This window comes from Cannabis sativa, chromosome 5 (assembly GCF_029168945.1).
Source record: "Cannabis sativa cultivar Pink pepper isolate KNU-18-1 chromosome 5, ASM2916894v1, whole genome shotgun sequence".
In the NCBI taxonomy this organism is placed as follows: domain Eukaryota; kingdom Viridiplantae; phylum Streptophyta; class Magnoliopsida; order Rosales; family Cannabaceae; genus Cannabis; species Cannabis sativa.
In genome coordinates this window covers 7,352,813-7,375,158 of record NC_083605.1, presented here as the reverse complement: position 1 = coordinate 7,375,158, position 22,346 = coordinate 7,352,813, and the positions used below count along the sequence as shown (strand labels likewise).

At 31.6% G+C, this 22,346-nt stretch overlaps 2 protein-coding genes and 1 non-coding gene across 3 annotated transcripts; 1 reads left to right on the top strand and 2 right to left on the bottom strand.

Annotated features, from left to right (window-relative positions):
• Positions 1-348: 348 nt before the first annotated feature.
• Positions 349-8,668, bottom strand: LOC133038125 (polygalacturonase-like). The gene is made up of 4 exons (XM_061116178.1): positions 8,632-8,668; positions 2,134-2,210; positions 998-1,906; positions 349-881 (listed from the first exon to the last, which is right to left on the bottom strand). The coding sequence occupies exons 1-4, from the start codon at positions 8,666-8,668 to the stop codon at positions 648-650; spliced, it is 1,257 nt and encodes a 418-aa protein (XP_060972161.1). The 3' UTR covers positions 349-647.
• LOC133038657 (small nucleolar RNA R71) lies at positions 8,121-8,227 on the top strand. Its single transcript, XR_009688157.1, has one exon. It is a non-coding gene; the product is annotated as a small nucleolar RNA R71 (small nucleolar RNA).
• An 11,268-nt stretch (positions 8,669-19,936) lies between the features above and the next one.
• On the bottom strand, positions 19,937-22,008 carry LOC115704347 (exopolygalacturonase-like). Its single transcript, XM_061116177.1, has 4 exons — positions 21,883-22,008; positions 20,887-21,195; positions 20,287-20,802; positions 19,937-20,170 (listed from the first exon to the last, which is right to left on the bottom strand). The coding sequence occupies exons 1-4, from the start codon at positions 22,006-22,008 to the stop codon at positions 19,937-19,939; spliced, it is 1,185 nt and encodes a 394-aa protein (XP_060972160.1).
• Positions 22,009-22,346: the final 338 nt, after the last annotated feature.

Sequence of the window (22,346 nt, the reverse complement as noted above, 5' to 3'; positions counted from 1 at the left end):
AAGTAATAAGATCCTCTATTAGTAATTTTTAACATATAATAACTTCATCATCGTGAATAACGACGAGTCAAAGAACATCATACATTGATGGATGATAGGCAAGGCCGGCCCTGAGTTGAAATGAGTTATAGACAAAAAAAAATTTTTGGACCCTTACTACAAAAATAAATGGTATTTTTAAAAATTATTAAAAAAATATGTATATTTTTAGAAGATATTTTTTTTATTTGGGCGTCTAAAATGAGTGGGCCCTAGGCGCGCGCCTAGCCCGCCTATGCTTAGGGCCGGCCCTAATGATAGGGGACCATATTATTTATAGGGAGATCTTTTGTAGAATATTACAAACAAAAACCTATATTTATCATAGTAATAAATTTCAATAAAATATTATTTTTATTGCATCAATTACATATTGCATGGTAATTCAAACATGTGTAATCAATTTGTTGTAGAATTAATTTCAAAGTAAGCATTATATCATATTATACTATGAGTTGTTTAAGAGCACTAAAAGGAATTACAGCTTATAAAAATATTTTATTATATATCTACCCAAATTAAGAGTAGTATGAAACTTCTCATGTCCTGGTGGATGGAAGAATTATATAAGTACAAATTTAAATGATAATTATAAATTATTAAGGTTATTAGCTAGCGAGGCATGCAGTTGGGTTGTGAATTCCAAGTATCCTGGGTTTGATATTTTTACATTGAGATGTAATATGACCTTGTTTTCCATTATATCTAAGATCAATATTAACAACTTCAACATTTTGGCATGGAAAACCACTACTGCAAATAAAGTTTATAGCATTTGCTGTTGCAGAAGTACCACGAATATCCTTGAAGCTCACATCTTTTATTTGAACTTTTGATGGAACCTAAGAGCAAACACAATAATAATTAAGTTAGTCATCATTATCTTAATGATTATTAGTACTAATTTTACATTAATTATAAAAATAATACTATATATATTATTAGTACTTTCACATACCGCTTTGTTGCATTGATTCCAAGGACAATATTCTTGGTCAATATAAATAGGGTTGCCCACATTTTCCATGATAATATCCTCAAAATGGATATTAGAAGCTAATCCAACAAATGAATTTGGCCATGTTTTGATTCTTAATCCATTCATTGTATTTATTAATGTACAATTTCTAACAAACACTCCTTCTACAGGCTGTTCATTCATATATTTTCCAAGGCTTCCAACACTGATACCATGGCCAGGTCCACATGTAACCTTTGTAATAGTTATTTTTTTACTTCCATCACCAAGAGAAATACAATCATCTCCCGTTTGAATATTTACATCTGTTATGTTTATCATAAATGATCGCCCAATATGGATTCCATCTGTGTTAGGACTATTACCATTTGCAATTACATGAACATGTAAAAAGGTAACATTTTGGCAACCTAACACATTCATATGAAATTGTTTGCTATCCAGTGATGTTATATCTTGAATTAAGGAATTGGTGATGTAGTCGAATCTTATATTCTGTTTCAATAAATTATAATTATAAGATGGTAACAATAATTTATCCAATAATAGAAAATAATTTATTATGATTAAAAGAATTACCATGGGATATTTACTACAATATTTGCCTCGTCCACATTGTTTGCCCCAAACTGATTTACCTTGTCCATCAAAAGTACCACCTCCCATTAAGGTTAGGTCATTGATATGTTCAAATATAACCCAACCATCTTCATCCTTGAAACCAGTTAGATCATTTAAGGCCCTCAGTGTTCCTTGAAGTTGAACCTTTATTGGAGCCTTACATGGTCCTTGTAATATAGCTCGTTTTAAATAGAATACCCCACTTGGAATAAATAATACACTTTGAGTTGGTGATGCACAAGCACTTTTCCATGCAATTGAGAGAGCCTAAAATATTTATGAAAAAATACTCATAAAAATTTATAACTACACCATCCAATAAACATAATTATATTTATATAGGTTAAAAAATTCTACAGCTAGCTAGCTACCATGGTATATCTTTTCCATAGCATATACCATACTAAAACACAATATTCTTTAATGAAAGAATAATTTAAGATTATTTACACATTGTCTTTTTGCTCATGTAAAGCAAAGTATATATATGTTACCTGACTTATGTCCGTGTTAGGTTTTGCACCATATGTTCTTACGTCAAAAAGTGAAGATTTGGCTCCAAGAATGAAACCTAAAATTAAAGACAAATATGTTACTGTTATGTGAAATTTCAAAGCCATCAATCTTGTTCTTTACTCTGTAAACTTTTTGTATGTTAACAAAGTGGAATTTTTTCTTCTTCTTATTAGTTTTGGTGAATCAATTCATCAATATATATATAATAAAATATAACTGAAATTTACCAACAACAATGTTAACTAATTATTAACAAAATAGTAGTGAAACAATAAAAAACAAAATATTACTAAATTGTATATGACTTGTTATTTTCTTAAGAAAAATAAAAACAATTTTCTTATATAATTCAACATTAGATAATGATAAAAAATTAGTATGCATGAATTTTATCTAGATTATTTACTTTATATAACTACATAACCATATATCATAATTATTATGTTTTTTATACAAAATAATACATACATATTTAATTCTTTTTTTAACTTATCTTTTATGTATAACTAGTAGAATATTTAAGTATGTAATATATTTTAATTTTTACATTTATAATTTTCGAAAATCACACATTTTTAGATATCAATATGAAATTTTTCTTGTAATGCATACATAAATTTTCTCGAAAAATAATAAAGATGCAAGCTAAACTATCAGCATATATACACACGTATATATTGTTTGTAATTTACTTTTTACCATATAATACATACAATCTTTTATTAAGATATACAATTATACACATAACTATTTTATTAATTTTAAGTGAACTTAGCAATAAAATTTTAATTGTTATAAATCTGTTAATTTTAGTAGAGATTACCTCATTGAGGTCAATATTGTTATATTATCAATATTGTTACAATATTAGAGCTATAAAAAAAAATTTTATGATAAATATGAGATTCGTTCTTAACTAATAATAACAAGTTCTTAACAACCTAATTTCTCAATATTTTTTCAATCAATATATTATAGGCACATGTCTTAGTAAGTATATATGTTAAAGGTAAGTTGAGATATATGTTTTAGTGTGTGTCATATGTTTAACCTTCTTTTGAAGTGAATATTTGTATTTGTCTTCTTTGGTCTTTCAAATGAAAAACTAAATGAATAATTTTTAATTTTATTTTGGCTTGAAATTATTAATTATTATTTATGCATGTATTGTAATGCCCTAATCTATAGGGACGCCACATGTGTAAGTTTACAAACTAGTTTAATACTAATAAATTAATTAATTATTAAAAACCGTGATAATATTAAAAACTTGATTAAAGTGAAACATTTAAAAACGGCCTTCATAACAGCATTAGAAATGTGTTCCGGAGATCCCTGTTATAAAAAGTTTCACAAAAGAACCATATATAACGACACCTTAAAAATATAAAACTAAAACACACAGTAGATACAGCCTAAAACAACTCTTGACAACTTGACATGCAGGCCGGTGATGTCAATATATACATTGCTGGAGAAGGTAGTCACCTCATGGCAGCTCTAACTTTTCCTTCCCCTTACCTACACCACATAGCACCTGTTTGTCACAAGGACTCAACAAGAATAATAATAATAATAATAATAATAATAATAATAATAATAATAATAATAATAATAATAATAATAATAATAATAATAATAATAATAATAATAATCATATAATTTATTATTCGAATATTATTATTTATACGCAATCGTAATCAAACTATTTCGCATTATTCATAAGATGAAATCCAAATTACCACTGGCATCTGCTATTGTTACGAAAATTATGGTTATTACGCAAGTGTACGCAATCAAGTAGTATCTCACGCAAGTGAGGTCGAACCACAGGGAATTGGATTAAGTACTACTGAACTATACTTATAATTCTATTTGGTAAAATAATAAGTTTGCAATTTGAAAGTAAATAACTCAGAAAATTAAAGAGAAAATAAACAAAGATTAATCAAGATGAGAGATTAGGGAGGTGAATCCTGTTGATAAGCTACCAATGTTAATACCTAATTGCTATCCTTATCTCAATGTGAATGACAGATTATAAATTAACCTAACTCTTTTCAGATCTCTTAGGTTCTAAATAATATGTTCTCTAATTAACTTCTTAATTAAATCAACACAAAATCAGCATTAAGCAATAATCTATTAGTCACTGAGGCTATGTAAATACTTTCGTTTTACATCAAAACCTAGACTATCCAAATTTTAGCATTCTCAATTCTCACTTTTCAGATTTCGAATTGAGATCATCAAACATGTAAAAGGGGATCAAGCTTGCACATGGAATCAAACACAAATAAAGATAGTATTCACACATAAGATGAAGGAATGGCAATTATTTATTAACTAGGCATAAACTTAAACAACAATCATCATCCTCCCTTATTGGGAAATTTAGTTCATAATAACTCTAAAAATATCCATGATTAATTCAGAAATAAAAACAAACATAAAGAAGAATTAAAAGGGTAAAAGAAAGAAACTAGAAGGTGGTATCGCTCCGGGTCTTCAAGATAGCTTCCTCTCCACTTGCCTCCACTATTAGGTCTGTTTTTGCTTACTTCTGACCTTCAATGTCGTATTCCTTATATAGGGATGAGTGGTGTGCCTCCAATTGAGAGAAAAATCAAAATTAGGTCAAATCTGCGATTTCCGTACCTAGTCGCGACTAGCACTTAAGCTGGTCGCGACTACAGGCAAACCTCGAAAATCGAAGGTTCTGCCAAACCTCGAAGTCGCGACCAGGAAAAAGGGTCGTGACCTGGCTCAATGGAAGTCGCGACTACTGTAGCTTCTAGAGACAATTTTCTAGTTTTTTTTTCCAATTTATCCCAGTTTTTCGCCATTTGACTGAATTTGAACTTTAGCACTCCGGGAACCTGAAATAATGTAATGAAAATCAAGCGTAAAACTGCTCCAAAAGACACCAATAGACGAGATAATGCTAACTTTAAAGACCCGAGACATAGGCTAATTATAACCTAACAAAATCCCCCAAACTAGATTCTTACTCGCCCCCGAGTAAGATAAAAAAAACTAACTACACTATCAGATAATCACTACACTGCTGACTCATGCTCTGCTTTCTACTTGCATAAACTAGAATTTTGATCCTACTAACTCTAATAATTAACTCGGATGCTCCATAAATAACACTATGTACAACTGCAACAATTTACTCAAATGTGAAACATTGTTATAAAAGTTTTACTCTTTCCATTAATTCCACAATCCAATAACTCATAAGCTTACATGCTTACCTTTCTCCACTAATGTTGACAGTGTTCTTCGGAATCATTAGGTCTTTTCAAGGCTTAGATAGTATGGCTCAGATATTCAGGGATAGGTAAAAGACAATTTTGGCTCAAGATATCATAAGCACACAAACAGAACCCACAAGCTTTTTTACTTTTCTTTTTCTAAAACCCCATACTGTTCCCAAATTTACCAAGATTGATAGAAGACATCTCTACTATTTTCCAACATCACTGAAATCATATATTTTATTTTTTTTCTTTCAATTTTTTTTCTTATTTTTTTTTCAGTGACATTGAATTACATAATTGTTTTCTTCTCAATCTTACAAGTTTTTCCCCCTCTCATTATTTCCTCACACTAACTGTTTCTCCTCCCCCAAACTAATCATGTAGCTTATGATATCATGGATAACATGGTGAAGAAAAATTAATAGTGTGGTTACAATTTTTTCCAAATCAAAGGGTGAAAAACATAACAGGTTTAGGCTCAAAAGGTTAACTAGGGATACACATTATTATGGTAGGCTCGAAAGGCTCAAACTATCCAACAAATGCCTAAGTCATATTCCAATTGAACACTATCAAGGATTTCGCCTCAAAAGAATAAATATGCAAGTTCTAAGCTATCCTGTCAACCTTACCATAAACCATAGTAAAACAGTTATAACAATTTTCACAAATTGAATATTTGCAGAAAAACATAGGTTTCTAAGCATCCAAACTAATCCAAAGAGTTAATAGAATCAAGCACACAGTTATTTTACAATTTCAAATCACATCACACTAATCAGCAGTATACAACTATCGTCAAGCTTATTGCCATTCCTTAACTAAAACAAAAAACTAAAACAGAAAATTAAAATGCAGAAATTAAAGTGCAGAATTTAAAATTTTTAAGTCTCTCCCCCCAAACTAAAATATGACATTGTCCCCAATGTATACAGGAATATGCAGAGAAAAGAGACTTACCTGAGACTCTCTCAAAAAGGGTTGGGTGGACCCTTTTCATCCAAAAGAGCCCTCGTACTAAATGAAGAAAATTGACCACCAATAGTGTTGATTTCAGATTTTTGCACAAGAGTAAGCTCACCTTCAGAACTACCACACATCAATCTTTTCAAACGACGCTGAATCGTTCGAAGTCGCTCTTTAGGCTTTGCTTTCTTCTTATCAGCTTTAACAAAAGAACCCTTCACCATCTCAATCTTGCAACAGGTAGGAATGTCAGCTGGGGCAAAAACATTAAAATTGACCTCTTCATCTTGCACTCTCAACTTTAACTCTCCCTTTTGAACATCTATTACTGCTCGGCCCGTGGCTAAGAATGCTCTTCCCAAAATAACGGGAATAGTTGAATCTTCCTCCGTATCAAGAATTAGGAAATCAGCAGGGAAGATAAACTTACCAACCTTCACCAGTACATCTTCAATTATCCCACGAGGATGAGTCAAAGAACGATCTGCCAGTTGTAAAGTCACTGTTGTAGGCTTTGCTTTTCCCAATCCTAGCCTCTTGAAGACAGACAAAGGCATTAGATTAATGCTTGCTCCTAGATCACATAGAGCTTTAGTTTCCACCGAACCCCCTATAGAGCATGGAATATTGAAACTACCCGGATCTTTAAGCTTGGGCGGTAGTTTCTTTTGCAAAATGGCGCTACACTCCTCAGTTAATGCCACTGTTTCATAGTCCTCCAATTTTCTCTTCTTAGACAATATCTCCTTCATGAACTTCACATAACGGGGCATTTGTTCCAAGGCTTCAGCAAAAGGAATGTTGATGTGTAGTCTTTTGAAGACCTCTAGGAATTTGGTGAACTGCTTGTCTAGACTTGACTTTCTGAGCCTCTGAGGATAGGGTATTTTCACATGGTGATCAATGCTAATTGGTGGAGACTGTTGTGGTTGTGTTGGGCTGTCAGTAGCCTTCTCTGATGTTGGTGTTGGGGTTGGCTTTGGTTGAGCTTCATTCTCCTTTTCTCCATCAGCTGAATGTGGCAATTCAGGACCATCATAATTTTTACCGCTTCTCAGGGTAATTGCTTTGCAGTTTTCTTTGGGGTTTACTTCAGTTGTGCTAGGCAAATTCCCTTGAGGACGAGTTGCTACTTGAGTTGCTAGTTGGCCCATACGTGAACGGGTCTTTGATTGAAGATCTAGTTTCAGTCATGAATTGAAGCAATAAATCTGTTTGCAAACTAGAATTTCCACCAGAGGTTTGTTCTTTGATTAAGCGTTGATTCGATTCGGTTCTGATTTCGTTGCTGATAGAACCCACTGTTTCTTCGGTTATTACCCTGGTTGAACCCATAATTGTTGTTGTTGTTCTGTGAATAGTTTCCAATGGCTTTAGCTTCATCCATTGGCAAATCATCCACATCTGCTTGACACTCTGAAAAGTGATGGCTTCCTCCACATAACTCACACACAACTTGGGCTTGTTTAGCTTGCCCTGCAATTATCTTTGTCAATGCCTCAACCTGAGCTGTCAACTTTGTGATGGCATCCACCTCTAACACACCAGCTACCCTCTTTGATTGGCTTCTTTCAGTTGGCCACTGCTGATTATTTAGAGTCATCTCCTCCAATAGATCATACGCCTCATTAGCACTTTTTCTCATAAAGGCTCCACCAGCTGCTGCATCTATTAGAGTTCTAGTGTTTCCTACCAACCCATTGTAGAAATTGTGGACCAGCATCCACTTCTCTATACCATGATGAGGGCACTTTCTGATTAGATCTTTAAACCTCTCCCAAGCCTCATGGAGAGATTCATTGTCTTGTTGGCAAAAGTTATTAATTTCTCCTCTCAGCTTTGCAGACTTGGCTGGAGGAAAGAACTTTGACAAGAATTTTGTTGCCAGATCATTCCAGGTGGCAATAGAGTTTGGTGGCAAGGAGTTTAGCCAACTCTTGGCTCGTTCTCTGAGAGAGAATGGGAACAGTCTCAGTCGAATGGCATCATCACTAACTCCATTAACTTTAAAAGTTTCACAAAGTTCCATGAAGTTAGAGAGATGCAGGTTAGGATCTTTAGAAGGGAGGCCACCAAACTGAACTGAAGACTCCACCATTTGAAGTATGGCAGGTTTGATCTCGAAGTTATTTGCATCCACTGCCGGTGGCCTGATACATGACTGCACTCCCGTCAGAGTAGGGAAAATGTAATCTCTCAAGCTGCGGCCATTAGCTTGATCTTCTACTGCGCCACCATTGTTACTGTTATTGCCTCCATTGTTTGCAGCATTAGCAGCCATGATTTCTGCAGTTTCAGCAGTAGCTGAAACTCCTTCTTGCCTCTTGTTCTTTCGGTTTCTCCTACAAGTTTTCTCGATTTCAGGATCAACTGGTAATATGACAGCTTGTCCTTGACCGCGCATACACTTATGATTCCTGAAATAGATCACGAAAATATTGCAAGAAAAAGGTTAGAAAAATCAGCAAGAGAAAATATACCAAAGTAGCCAGAAGTTAGTATAATTTGTGTAATATTAATCTTTAAACAATTCCCCGGTAACGGCGCTAAAAACTTGTTACGAAAATTATGGTTATTACGCAAGTGTACGCAATCAAGTAGTATCTCACGCAAGTGAGGTCGAACCACAGGGAATTGGATTAAGTACTACTGAACTATACTTATAATTCTATTTGGTAAAATAATAAGTTTGCAATTTGAAAGTAAATAACTCAGAAAATTAAAGAGAAAATAAACAAAGATTAATCAAGATGAGAGATTAGGGAGGTGAATCCTGTTGATAAGCTACCAATATTAATACCTAATTGCTATCCTTATCTCAATGTGAATGACAGATTATAAATTAACCTAACTCTTTTCAGATCTTTTAGGTTCTAAATAATATGTTCTCTAATTAACTTCTTAATTAAATCAACACAAAATCAGCATTAAGCAATAATCTATTAGTCACTGAGGCTATGTAAATACTTTCGTTTTACATCAAAACCTAGACTATCCAAATTTTAGCATTCTCAATTCTCTTTTTTCAGATTTCGAATTGAGATCATTAAACATGTAAAAGGTGATCAAGCTTGCACATGGAATCAAACACAAATAAAGATAGTATTCACACATAAGATGAAGGAATGGCAATTATTTATTAACTAGGCATAAACTTAAACAACAATCATCATCCTCCCTTATTGGGAAATTTAGTTCATAATAACTCTAAAAACATCCATGATTAATTCAGAAATAAAAACAAACATAAAGAAGAATTAAAAGGGTAAAAGAAAGAAACTAGAAGGTGGTATCGCTCCGGGTCTTCAAGATAGCTTCCTCTCCACTTGCCTCCACTATTAGGTCTGTTTTTGCTTACTTCTGACCTTCAATGTCGTATTCCTTATATAGGGATGAGTGGTGTGCCTCCAATTGAGAGAAAAATCAAAATTAGGTCAAATCTGCGATTTCCGTACCTAGTCGCGACTAGCACTTAAGCTGGTCGCGACTACAGGCAAACCTCGAAAATCGAAGGTTCTGCCAAACCTCGAAGTCGCGACCAGGGTCGCGACCAGGAAAAAGGGTCGCGACCTGGCTCAATGGAAGTCGCGACTACTGTAGCTTCTGGAGACAATTTTCCAATTTTTTTTCCAATTTATCCCAGTTTTTCGCCATTTGACTGAATTTGAACTTTAGCACTCCGAGAACCTGAAATAATGAAAATCAAGCGTAAAACTGCTCCAAAAGACACCAATAGACGAGATAATGCTAACTTTAAAGACCCGAGACATAGGCTAATTATAACCTAACAGCTATGAATAAGCATCAATATACAAATATCTAGTAGTACAAAATTATTATACCAATAATAGGAATCATATTCATTTAATAATATAAATTCTATATGTTACCTCATAAGGTAACCATCTTCATTACATCACATTGCCTAATCAGGCAAGTCAATACTTTAATCTGATAATCTTGTATTGCATTGCCTAATTAGGCAAGCCCGTGCCATGGCATGGCACCCACATATCACATAATTGCATCACCTAATCAGGTGAGTCCGTGCCAAAAACCTGCACCCATATAGCATATAATTGTATCACCTAACCAGGTGAGCCTATGCCACAACCTGGCACTAATATATCGCATCGTGTAATCAGACGCGCCCATATCTATACCCGTTACATAATTGCATCACCTAATCAGGTGAGCCCGTGCCACAACTTGACACCAATATATCGCATTGTCTAATCAGACGAGCCCTTACCTACGCCTAGTTCTTATCATATGTCACTAACGCCCATACCCACACCTGATACGTCGTTAGGAAGAAACCCTACAATAATTTCATTCTAAGCCATAAACTGGTAGGAAACCCTACAACGGTTTCACTCTATGCCATAACTTGGCAGGAAAACCTACTACGGTTCACTCTATTTTCGGTAGATCTATGCAATTGTTGTTTGTATTTGTTTGGTTTTAATATATTTTTTGCTGAAACCGTGAGATCTATTTTTCGTATGTATTCTGTACTATTTTTGTATTTTTCTCGACGCTTTTTCGATACGTTCTCGATGGGTTCTCGATGTAATTGTCCAAAGGTTAGGGACAACCTTTCTCGATAGTTTTTTGATAAATTCTTGATTATTTGTCAAAATAGTGAATGATTTTGCGTTTACAACCATTCTTGACATGTTATTTACGTGTTCTCGATTGTTTGTCGATAGTTTTATTGATGGTGTGTATCTTGTCCATGTTATCGATGATTTCTCAGCTGGTTATCGATTGTTTCTTGATGATTTACTATTTATTATTTTCAACAGTTATTGTTTTTTTTAACAGGTTCTTGATTGGTTCTTGACTGTTTGTTGACACTATTTTCTATTATTGTAATTTTTGTTATTTGTTATTCTAATTCAATTGTTTTTTATTTGTATTGAATTGCAAGATCGCCTGCATTTCTGGTTGTATTGTATGATGGTGTTTGGAGTATTGAGAGATTTAATTGGGCGTATAAAAGCGAAGAAAATATGATATTGATGGTTGAAACCGACACAACTTTACAAAAAATACACAACATTTTATATAAAGAATTGGAGGTTGTCCCATTGGAGTATGATTTGAAATTAGTGATAAATAAGTAGTACTACAATCTCGAAATTGCAGCAACTATGGCGGTTTAGGCCACAACAAAGCTACATGAAAAACTCATGTTTGAGGCATAGTTTACTGTTACTTGGGATCCCTTAAATTGTTTCTGTTATATTTAATGCTAAATAAAATTTCTATTTAGCTTAAATGTATTTTTTAATAGTTTCTCAATGGGAAATTGATGTGTTCTCGATGGGTTTTTGATAATCTATGTGAAGGTTCCAGATGCTGTCATTGTAATTTTTAAAATTTAACGATAGTATATCGATATGTTCTCGATGCTTTGTCGATGGTTTGTGCAATCTTTTATAAAATTTAGTAAATGTATTCTATGATGATTTCTTGATGGTTTTTCGATAATATTTCATATGGAGGCTCCGGATATTGTTATTACAATTTTTAAAGTTTAACTTGATAACTTGTTCTACTACTTTTTAGCATGGCTTTTGAAAACAACAAGGTTTTGGGCATCATATTAAGGATGTGTCTCATCGACACCCATCTCAATCACTATCTTAGTTTCATAAGTGATTGTCTTTACATACGTTTCTTCATCTGGGAGAGGAAATAACCCTCTCATAACAATCAGTTGCTATTCAAGAAAGAAAACATAACAAATGTTAGAATTCTATCGAAAACATATCGACAACCAATCGAAAACCTATCGAGAAATAGATAGAAGACAATAGAGGGAAGAAAACACAACTTATCAATGATATCAAAAAAAAAGTTAAATAATACAATAATAACAAAAGTAAAATGAATACCTGACAACAAAAAATGCAATACTAAATCTTATCAAAAACCTGTCGAGGGCCAATTGATAGTCAATAGACAATCACAAAAAATAACAACTAAAAAACTAATTCTTAATTACATCGAGAACCTGTCGACAATATGTCGATAATTAAGCAATAATAACCAATACAACAACAGCAAAATAAAATTCTCGCTTTTATCGAGAACCTTTTAACAACCCATCAATAATCAATTGATAATAACTAAATTTCCTATTTTTTTTTTTGTAAAACTTGAACTATCAAAAACTTATCAAATGCTTATCGAAATAATCAGTCGATAACTATCGAAATTAATAATCACTCGATAATCTATCAATAGTCAACCAAGAATAACTAACATAACAACAATAAAAAGAATTCTCACTCATATCCATAACCTATCGAGAATCTATCGAAAAATTATCGATAAAGGTCTTCCCTAATCTTGGGATATTTGCATCGAGAACCCGTCAAGAACGTATTGAAAAAGTGTCGAGAAAAATACGAACACAAAGAATACACTAGAAAACTAGATCTCACGATTTCAACAAAAAATATATCAAAACTAAAAAAATACAAATAACAACCACATAAAAACTAACACCATATTTCATTTTTCTAGAACCAACACGACCGGTTCTGTTTTTTCTCAACCAACACAACACCAGATCAAAAAATACCATAACCACCATTTAACTTATCGAGAATCTTTTGATGAAATAATTGAGAACATACATTGTTTTCATTTTCCTTTCGGTTAGAAAGTTCAAAACACCAAAACCCCCATATAAAACCTATCAAAAATTAAGAAAAATTCATCAAAACTAAGTGTATTTCAACACAAACAATATATATTCGCTCTAAATCAACCACAAAAAAATAACTAACAACAATCTTCTTTTTTTAGAATAATACCTTTCTCTTTAGAGAATGAGGCAGATCCAATGAGACGGGAGGCGAATCAGACAAGAGACAGGCTCTGACAGGGAAGGAACGGGCTTAGATGGGTCTTTTGCGTCGGTGGATGAGTCCTTCATACAAGGAGAAAGATCGGCGAAGGACGGAGAAGGATCTCCGTACAAATGGGTCCTTTGTTCTTCGTGCGAGTAGGCATTGTGGGGTCGGACTGTGGTCGTTCTTTGCGCGGGTGGGTGGATTTGGGGCAGAGTTGGCTAGAAGGTATGGGCAATTGATGGGGCTGTAGAGAGAGATTATATTTTTTTTAGGTTATTTTAGGTTTTAGAATGTATCAAATATCTAATATTTAGATATTATTATTTAAACATGTATTAAAAATGGTAAAATAATCAAATTTAAATTTGAATATAATTCTATTATATCACAGCTTAATTAAATTCAAATTTAAACCACTTTCATATATATCTAAAATTAACAACAAACAATAAATAATTAAAAAATTATTTTTTATTAATTGAGGTATGATATTTAGGATTGAAATTGAAAATATTAATATTTTATAGTTTTTTAAAATTTTCACCCAATTTTTTTAATTAAAAAACAAAATTTTAACCAAAAATAAAAAAAATGGCATTGGTTACTAGTTGGTAACAAAAACAATAGTTACCAATAACTATATGGACCATCAACTCCATTTGCACCATGAGAGAGACACCGATCGAGCACGAGTGCGCGGGACCCAAAGACTAGCCAAGGGGCTTGACAACATGCACTAATGGGTGCTTTTAGTCATTTTTTCAACCAATAACTGTCTCTAAAGCATTTTAAAGACTAAAACAAGCCTAAGAAAAATATTTTTCAAAAAAACATACATAAAATTCATATAATATCATCAAATTACATGCAATACATGAACACATCAAAAAACATATAAATCATTTTAAACATTTGTAATGCCTAGTTGCTTAGGCACGCTGCACGCTACACTAGTTTTTAATTACATTACATGCTTCTGTTAATCAAAAAGTTTTTTGAAAATGTGATAAATTAAAACTTTTGAAATTAAACTTTGATAAATATATAACTTTACATAATTTCAGCGATCCTGTTTAAAGTTTACAATTGTATCTAAAATACTTTTTTCTCAAAAGTATCGCACATCGATTACAAAATAGAAGCTCATGTTGTCTTGAAACTAAACATTCTAAGGTTAACCATCCCGATATATAGATACACATTACCGACTTGCGCATCTATGCGCCAATACACCTCTCTACAAGGCTTAATAGATAAATTAAGAACGTTCTTGCCTTTGGTATGATTGATCTTATATCAGTCACTACCAGTACTATAATCGTGCTATGGACCCGACACGATAGTTGTACTGCTAGCATCAGTCTATACCTAAAAGTATCATTAACCATAATATCACTCTTAACCAATACTATACTCGTACTGTCGACTAGGTACTATAGTTTGTATCGTTATATGATAGTGTCAACTAATACTTTATGGAATTAAATATCAATCAAAACTAGCACTATACTCGCATTGCTGGCCTGATACTATAGTTTACACTACTATGATACTAATTTATTCATTCTGACCACTACCAGGACGATAGTCGCGCTGCGGACCCAATACTATAGTGTGCGCTGCTATGATACTAATTTATCTATTCTAGCAACATAAAAATTTATATATATATCACACGCACACATATACATATATATACATTTTATACTATTCTTACCTTATTTTCAAATTCAAATGTGTCGATCAACCTGAAAAGAAATTTTGCTTATTGAACAGAGACCCTGTCCATTTACGTGAAACAGATATATAACTCGCTAAAACCTTCCCGGGGACTTAAACTCAAAACCAGAAGTTTTCTTATCGATAAATAGCATGAAATTGCCCTAAATATCGAGAAAAAAATAAAAAGTAAGACTTCGAAAAACTACTTGAAAAATGGCAGGTTGTTTCTGTAAAAACGATAGATTGTTTTTCTGGGTCACTTCCAGAAAAAAGGATAAAAAACAGTCTATTGTTTTTTTGCTGCAGAAACACACCAACTCTCATTTCTACCTCAAATCAACTCCAAACTTTTTACAACCCTCCAGAACACCTAATTAAGAACCAACAAACTTATCCCAAGCAGTAGCAACATATGTAACGAAAAATTATGAAAACCAATATTATTGAGCTAAGTTTGAGTTCTTGAACTCAATTTTGCTCAACACTACAATCAGTCATCAAATTAAAACAAGCTTTAAATAACTTTATTTTATCCTAGAAATCAACCCAAAATAAACCTAGGTTCGGAAAAAAATTATTCTTATAATTTGCATGTTCAAACCAATGAAAAACTACTAAAAATTCAAAAAGAAGAGTTCTAGGGCTTGTTGGGTTTTGTGCCCTAAATAAAACCCATTACAATCTGATTAGTTATCAATATAGAATTTTGAAGTGATTTATGATTACATGTATGTTACATGTTTATGGTTTAATATATATATTTGATATATGCACAAAATTAGTTAAATCCAGAACATATCGTTATTCAGAATTACAGTATTGTCAATACAGTGGAATGCGATTGTGATTATATGATTCAAAAGATTTGGTCCCTGTTCATCAGTGTTTTGGATTTACACTGATGTGATAATCAGCGATGAAGTATACTTACACTTGGAGTAAGTGTTATGTTCTTTCAAGGACATTGGTAAAGTATACTAGTTTCAATGTATGGAGTATACATTGGACTGGACCGATATTGAACTTGGCCAAAGTTATTGTAAACTTACCGTTGTATCTTTCCAAGACAATATCATAAGTTGATCTTAGATTAAGAGAATCTAAATCTTGATATGCTTAGGCTCAATCTCAGGAGTGCTATTCATGTTCTTTGATTTATTAGTTAAGCCTACTTTTGGGTCAGGGTGATACGTATATTTTGGGAACATGATAGCATAACTGAGTGGGAGTGCTCAACATAAATATGGAATCTATAGCTTCTACTGGTGTATAGAAGTAAAGTGATAATTCCCTTTGAGCTTAGTTAAATAGAAGTAAATGGATGAGCTCTTGTTTCAATGACTATATATTAGATCACTAAAACATCATTTACAGGTAACTAAGTGTTCAAAGAGGCAAAATACATTGAGAGGTGTAAACGGTAAATTGGTCCCATCTCGATGTAAATCATCTATAACTGAGTGGGAGTGCTCAACATAAATATGGAATCTATAGCTTCTACTGGTGTATAGAAGTAAAGTGATAATTCCCTTTGAGCTTAGTTAAATAGAAGTAAATGGATGAGCTCTTGTTTCAATGACTATATATTAGATCACTAAAACATCATTTACAGGTAACTAAGTGTTCAAAGAGGCAAAATACATTGAGGGGTGTAAACGGTAAATTGGTCCCATCTCGATGTAAATCATCTATATAGAGGATCTTTTAATCACATTAAGATTATAACAATGGTTAAATGAGATAGCATGTTGATATCGTGAAACATATAATATGCTCTATATAAGTCTGAGAGTGCAATTCCAAGTTCTAAGAGTGGATTCAACAAGGAATTAATAAGTTAGGGATTTACTTGGTAAATCGGTTCAACTTATTGGAAGCTCAGCATATAGATCCATGGTCCCAATTCTAGTTGAGACTATACTGTTTGTAAGACTCTATAATTGATTTATGATTAATCAATTATAATTCTAAAAGTTAGACTATGTCTAATTTGTGAATTTTCACAGTTTAAGGATGAAATTGTAAATAAAAGGGTTTCTAGGTTTAATTATTAATTAAGAGACTTTGCATGTCTAATTAATAATTATTTTAAATGACAATATTATTTAATAATCTATTTTAGTTATTAAATAATTAGTTTTGGCATTTAAATGATTAGAATTGGAAAAATGGCATTTTTGGAGAAATAGAAATAAAATTGAGGAAACTGCAAAATCCATAAGAGGCCCATAAACACACCATGGCCGGCCACATGTTTGCTTGTTTCCCAATTATTATTTTCAATTTTAATTGCCATGTAATTGCTAATCAAAGCCTAGCAAAAATAGGAAAGTGGTGGATCACACCAAATAAGGCAGTTAATCAATTACACAGTAAAACAGGAAACTGCTTATTTGGAAAGTTGTGCTCTTCCCTTTTCCTATATATAGCTGCCCCTCTCTCTACTCTTGGTGTGCTATTGATTGCTCTTTGCATGCATCACAACTTGCGAAAATAAGAGAGAAAAGAAGAGAGAATTTCGAAAATCCTTGTGAGAGAGAAGTGCCCACACACATCACTTAGTACCTCAATCATAGTTTGGAAGACTGTGAAGGATCACATCCAACTGAAGGACATTCGGGCTCAGATCTTGATTATACTCTGCTACAGACAGGAATCAAGGGTTAGAGATCTGAGTGGAAGGAGACACTTAATTCCGCTGCCATCACTGTAAGTTATTCTTAACTTTTATGTATTTTATTCATCGTTTTAGAAGTTCAATTTTAGGTTGTTAAATCAACATACTTGTGAGTAGATCTAAGATCCTGGTAAAATTAATTCCAACAGGGCTTTACCTTTAATTTGTACCACCACCTTTCCTTGATTTCATGTTAAGAATCATAGAAAATCAATGACAAAAACCTGACCTCCTTTGGTTTTCTTAGGGTTGAACTCAAGGTGAGAGAGAAAGGATACACTTAGCTATATCTCTAATTTCCCCCCTTAATGAATAATTAAGAATTATTTTTTATTCCTATTTCTTAAAATCAGCTTGATTATTCTACTAAAACCACTAAAGACAAAATTCACTTCTTAAGAAAAATGGCCAATTTTCCCCTTGTTTCCCACTTAAGTAATCTTAAAGCCTAAGAGTAAAATAGTCTATTACCATAATCTCGCCTAATCTCGATATTTCCAATATTCAATATACTTAGCCCGACCACTAGATGAAATGTTCTAAACCTTACTCATATGACACAATTGGCTAAACTGTTGCATTTCTATTGTTACTAAAAAAAATTATAAACATATTAAATTGCACATATATTATGTATAATACACTTAGAATTCAATAAATGTAACCCTAACACCTATTTTTTGAAAATAGGGCCTATTTAATAAATAATCACATTTAATCATATAATATAATCAATTGATGCTAATTACCTTACTAATCTTTATTCTAAGTATACGGTCATTACAATATTTGTACATGAAGGTACATATTACCAAAGACTTTGAGGATAATTGTTGGAACTAGGGGTGAGCATAAAATCGAAAAACTGAAAAAATCGTTCAAACCGACCTACGGAACACCGTTGGAACCGAAACCGACGAAACCGAAAACCGAAAAAACCACTAACGGTTTAAACCGTTATTGAACGGTCGGTTTTTTTTTTTGGTAATAAACCGACCGAAAAAACCGAAACCGACCGTTATACATATATATATATATATTAATTTATTAAGTTTTTTTTCATGTATTATAGTTACTAATAATATATAAAAATAATATATTATTTTTTTATTAATATTAAAGTTAAAAGAATAAGATAATTAGTTTTTGAACAATTAATTTATATGTTTGTAGTTGTAAAATGTAAAATAATGTATTTATAGAATAAATTGGATTATTTTTTTAAAAAAAAGTTCGGTTTGGGCGGTTTACACCGACCAAATCGAGGTTCAAAACGGTCGGTTTTAAGATATGTTCTGGATTGGTCGGTCGGTTTTCGGATTGCACCAATCCAAACAAAAAATTGAATTTTGAATTTTTATATAGAAAAAAACCGACCAAACCGACTGATGCTCAGCCCTAGTTAGAACATATATTATTAGGACCTTATTTACTAGCATGTATTTTCAATAATTACCCTTATTATTGATCTACCCAAAAGATAAAGTTAGAATTTTTTTTATAACGAGAACACAACGGAATATTATAAGACTCCTTCTGTTCAACACTCAAATTCTATCTGTGGCAAGGTGTTATAAAGTATCAAAAGTTTATGTACATTTCTTAGTCTTCTAAAGTCATTTACAAGTTCACTTTTTTATTTTATTTTTAAGTATAAGTTCGGCTCACTAAATTGTGCAAAGTTATTTCACAAAAATGACACATAATTTTCTAATTTTTATTTTAAGATTCTTGATCACTTACCTAAGAGAACTACATTTAGAATTCAATTAGTAACATATTTTAGGGTTTATATGTTGTTAAACTTTAATAAACAAATAATATGAAAGTAATAAGATCTTCTAGCTATAAGTAATTTTCAACATATAACAACTTCTTCACCAATGTGAATAACGATGAGTCAAATAACATCTTGCATTGATGAAAGTTGGGAGACCATATATATTATCTATGGTGAGATCTTTTGTAGAATATTACAAACAAAAATCTATATTTATCATAGTTATAAATTTTAATAAAATATTATTTTTATTGCATCGATTATGGTGATTCAAACAGGTGTAATCAATTTGTTGAAGAATTTTCAAAGTAATCCATGTATAATATTGTACTATGAGTTGTTTAATGAATTTTAAGAGCACTAAAAGGAATTACAGCTTATAAAAATATTTTATTATATATCTACCCAAATTAAGAGTAGTATGAAACTTCTCATGTCCTGGTGGATGGAAGAATTATATAAGTACAAATTTCAATGATAGTTATAAATTAATTAAGGTTATTAGCTAGCGAGGCATGCAGTTGGGTTGTGAATTCCAAGTATCCTGGGTTTGATATTTTTACATTGAGATGTAATATGACCTTGTTTTCCATTATATCTAAGATCAATATTAACAACTTCAACATTTTGGCATGGAAAACCACTACTGCAAATAAAGTTTATAGCATTTGCTGTTGCAGAAGTACCACGAATATCCTTGAAGCTCACATCTTTTATTTGAACTTTTGATGGAACCTAAGAGCAAACACAATAATAATTAAGTTAGTCATCATTATCTTAATGATTATTAGTACTAATTTTACATTAATTATAAAAATAATACTATATATATTATTAGTACTTTCACATACCGCTTTGTTGCATTGATTCCAAGGACAATATTCTTGGTCAATATAAATAGGGTTGCCCACATTTTCCATGATAATATCCTCAAAATGGATATTAGAAGCTAATCCAACAAATGAATTTGGCCATGTTTTGATTCTTAATCCATTCATTGTATTTATTAATGTACAATTTCTAACAAACACTCCTTCTACAGGCTGTTCATTCATATATTTTCCAAGGCTTCCAACACTGATACCATGGCCAGGTCCACATGTAACCTTTGTAATAGTTATTTTTTTACTTCCATCACCAAGAGAAATACAATCATCTCCCGTTTGAATATTTACATCTGTTATGTTTATCATAAATGATCGCCCAATATGGATTCCATCTGTGTTAGGACTATCACCATTTGCAATTACATGAACATGTAAAAAGGTAACATTTTGGCAACCTAACACATTCATATGAAATTGTTTGCTATCCAACGATGTTATATCTTGAATTAAGGAATTGGTGATGTAATCGAATCTTATATTCTGTTTCAATAAATTATAATTATAAGATGGTAACAATAATTTATCCAATAATAGAAAATAATTTATTATGATTAGAAGAATTACCATGGGATATTTACTACAATATTTGCCTTTTCCACATTGTTTGCCCCAAACTGATTTACCTTGTCCATCAAAAGTACCACCTCCCATTAAATTTAGGTCATTAATATGTTCAAATATAACCCAACCATCTTCATCCTTGAAACCAGTTAGATCATTTAAGGCCCTCAGTGTTCCTTGAAGTTGAACCTTTATTGGAGCCTTACATGGTCCTTGTAATATAGCTCGTTTTAAATAGAATACCCCACTTGGAATAAATAATACACTTTGAGTTGGTGATGCACAAGCACTTTTCCATGCAGTTGAGATAGCCTAAAATATTTATGGAAAAATACTCATAAAAATTTATAACTACACCATCCAATAAACATAATTAGAACACTTTTCAATGGGTAATTACCCATTGATTACTAAATAATTTAACTATAAATATTAATTTAAAAATATTAAATTATTAGATTTTAATCCAATAAGGAATAATAAGAGAAAAAATTGAATTTTTATGCTTAATTTAATTACTTAATAAAAAAATATCAAAAAATATTACTTTTTCACACTATATTAAAAATATGTTTATATACAAACTACTCAAGTCAAACTCAATTTTTTTTTGCCAAAAAACTTTTTTTTTTAATTTTTTTTCTTAAGTCGATGGAACGATCCCAACTTATATAATGTAATTTTTTTTTTTTTTTAATTAGATAGAAAAAACTTTTCATAATCCCATGAATGGGTAATGCCTATTAAAAGTGCTCCCAAATATAATTATCTTAATACTTAGTTAAATAAAGATATTTTAAATTGTAAATTTATTGGATGTAAATATTAAATAATAATAAAAAAAAAATTATATGTAAAAAAAATTTATAGCTAGCTAGCTAGTATATCTTTTCCATAGCATACCATACTATAACACAATATTCTTCAATGAAAAAATAATTTAAGATAATTTAATTACACATTGTCTTTTTGATCATGTAAAGCAAGTATATATGTTACCTGACTTATGTCCGTGTTAGGTTTTGCACCATATGTTCTTACGTCAAAAAGTGAAGATTTGGCTCCAAGAATGAAACCTAAAATTAAAGACAAATATGTTACTGTTATGTGAAATTTCAAAGCCATATCATTCTTGTTCTTTACTCTGTAAACTTTTTGTATGTTAACAAAGTGGAATTTTTTCTTCTTCTTCTTATTAGTTTTGGTGAATCAATTCATCAATATATATATAATAAAATATAACTGAAATTTACCAACAACAATGTTAACTAATTATATACAAAATAGTAGTGAAACAATAAAAAACAAAACATTACTAAATTGTATATGACTTGTTATTTTCTTAAGAAAAAAAAAACAATTTTCTTATATAATTCAACATTAGATAATGATAAAAAATTAGTATGCATGAATCTAGATTATTTACTTTATATAACTACATAACCATATATCATAATTATTAT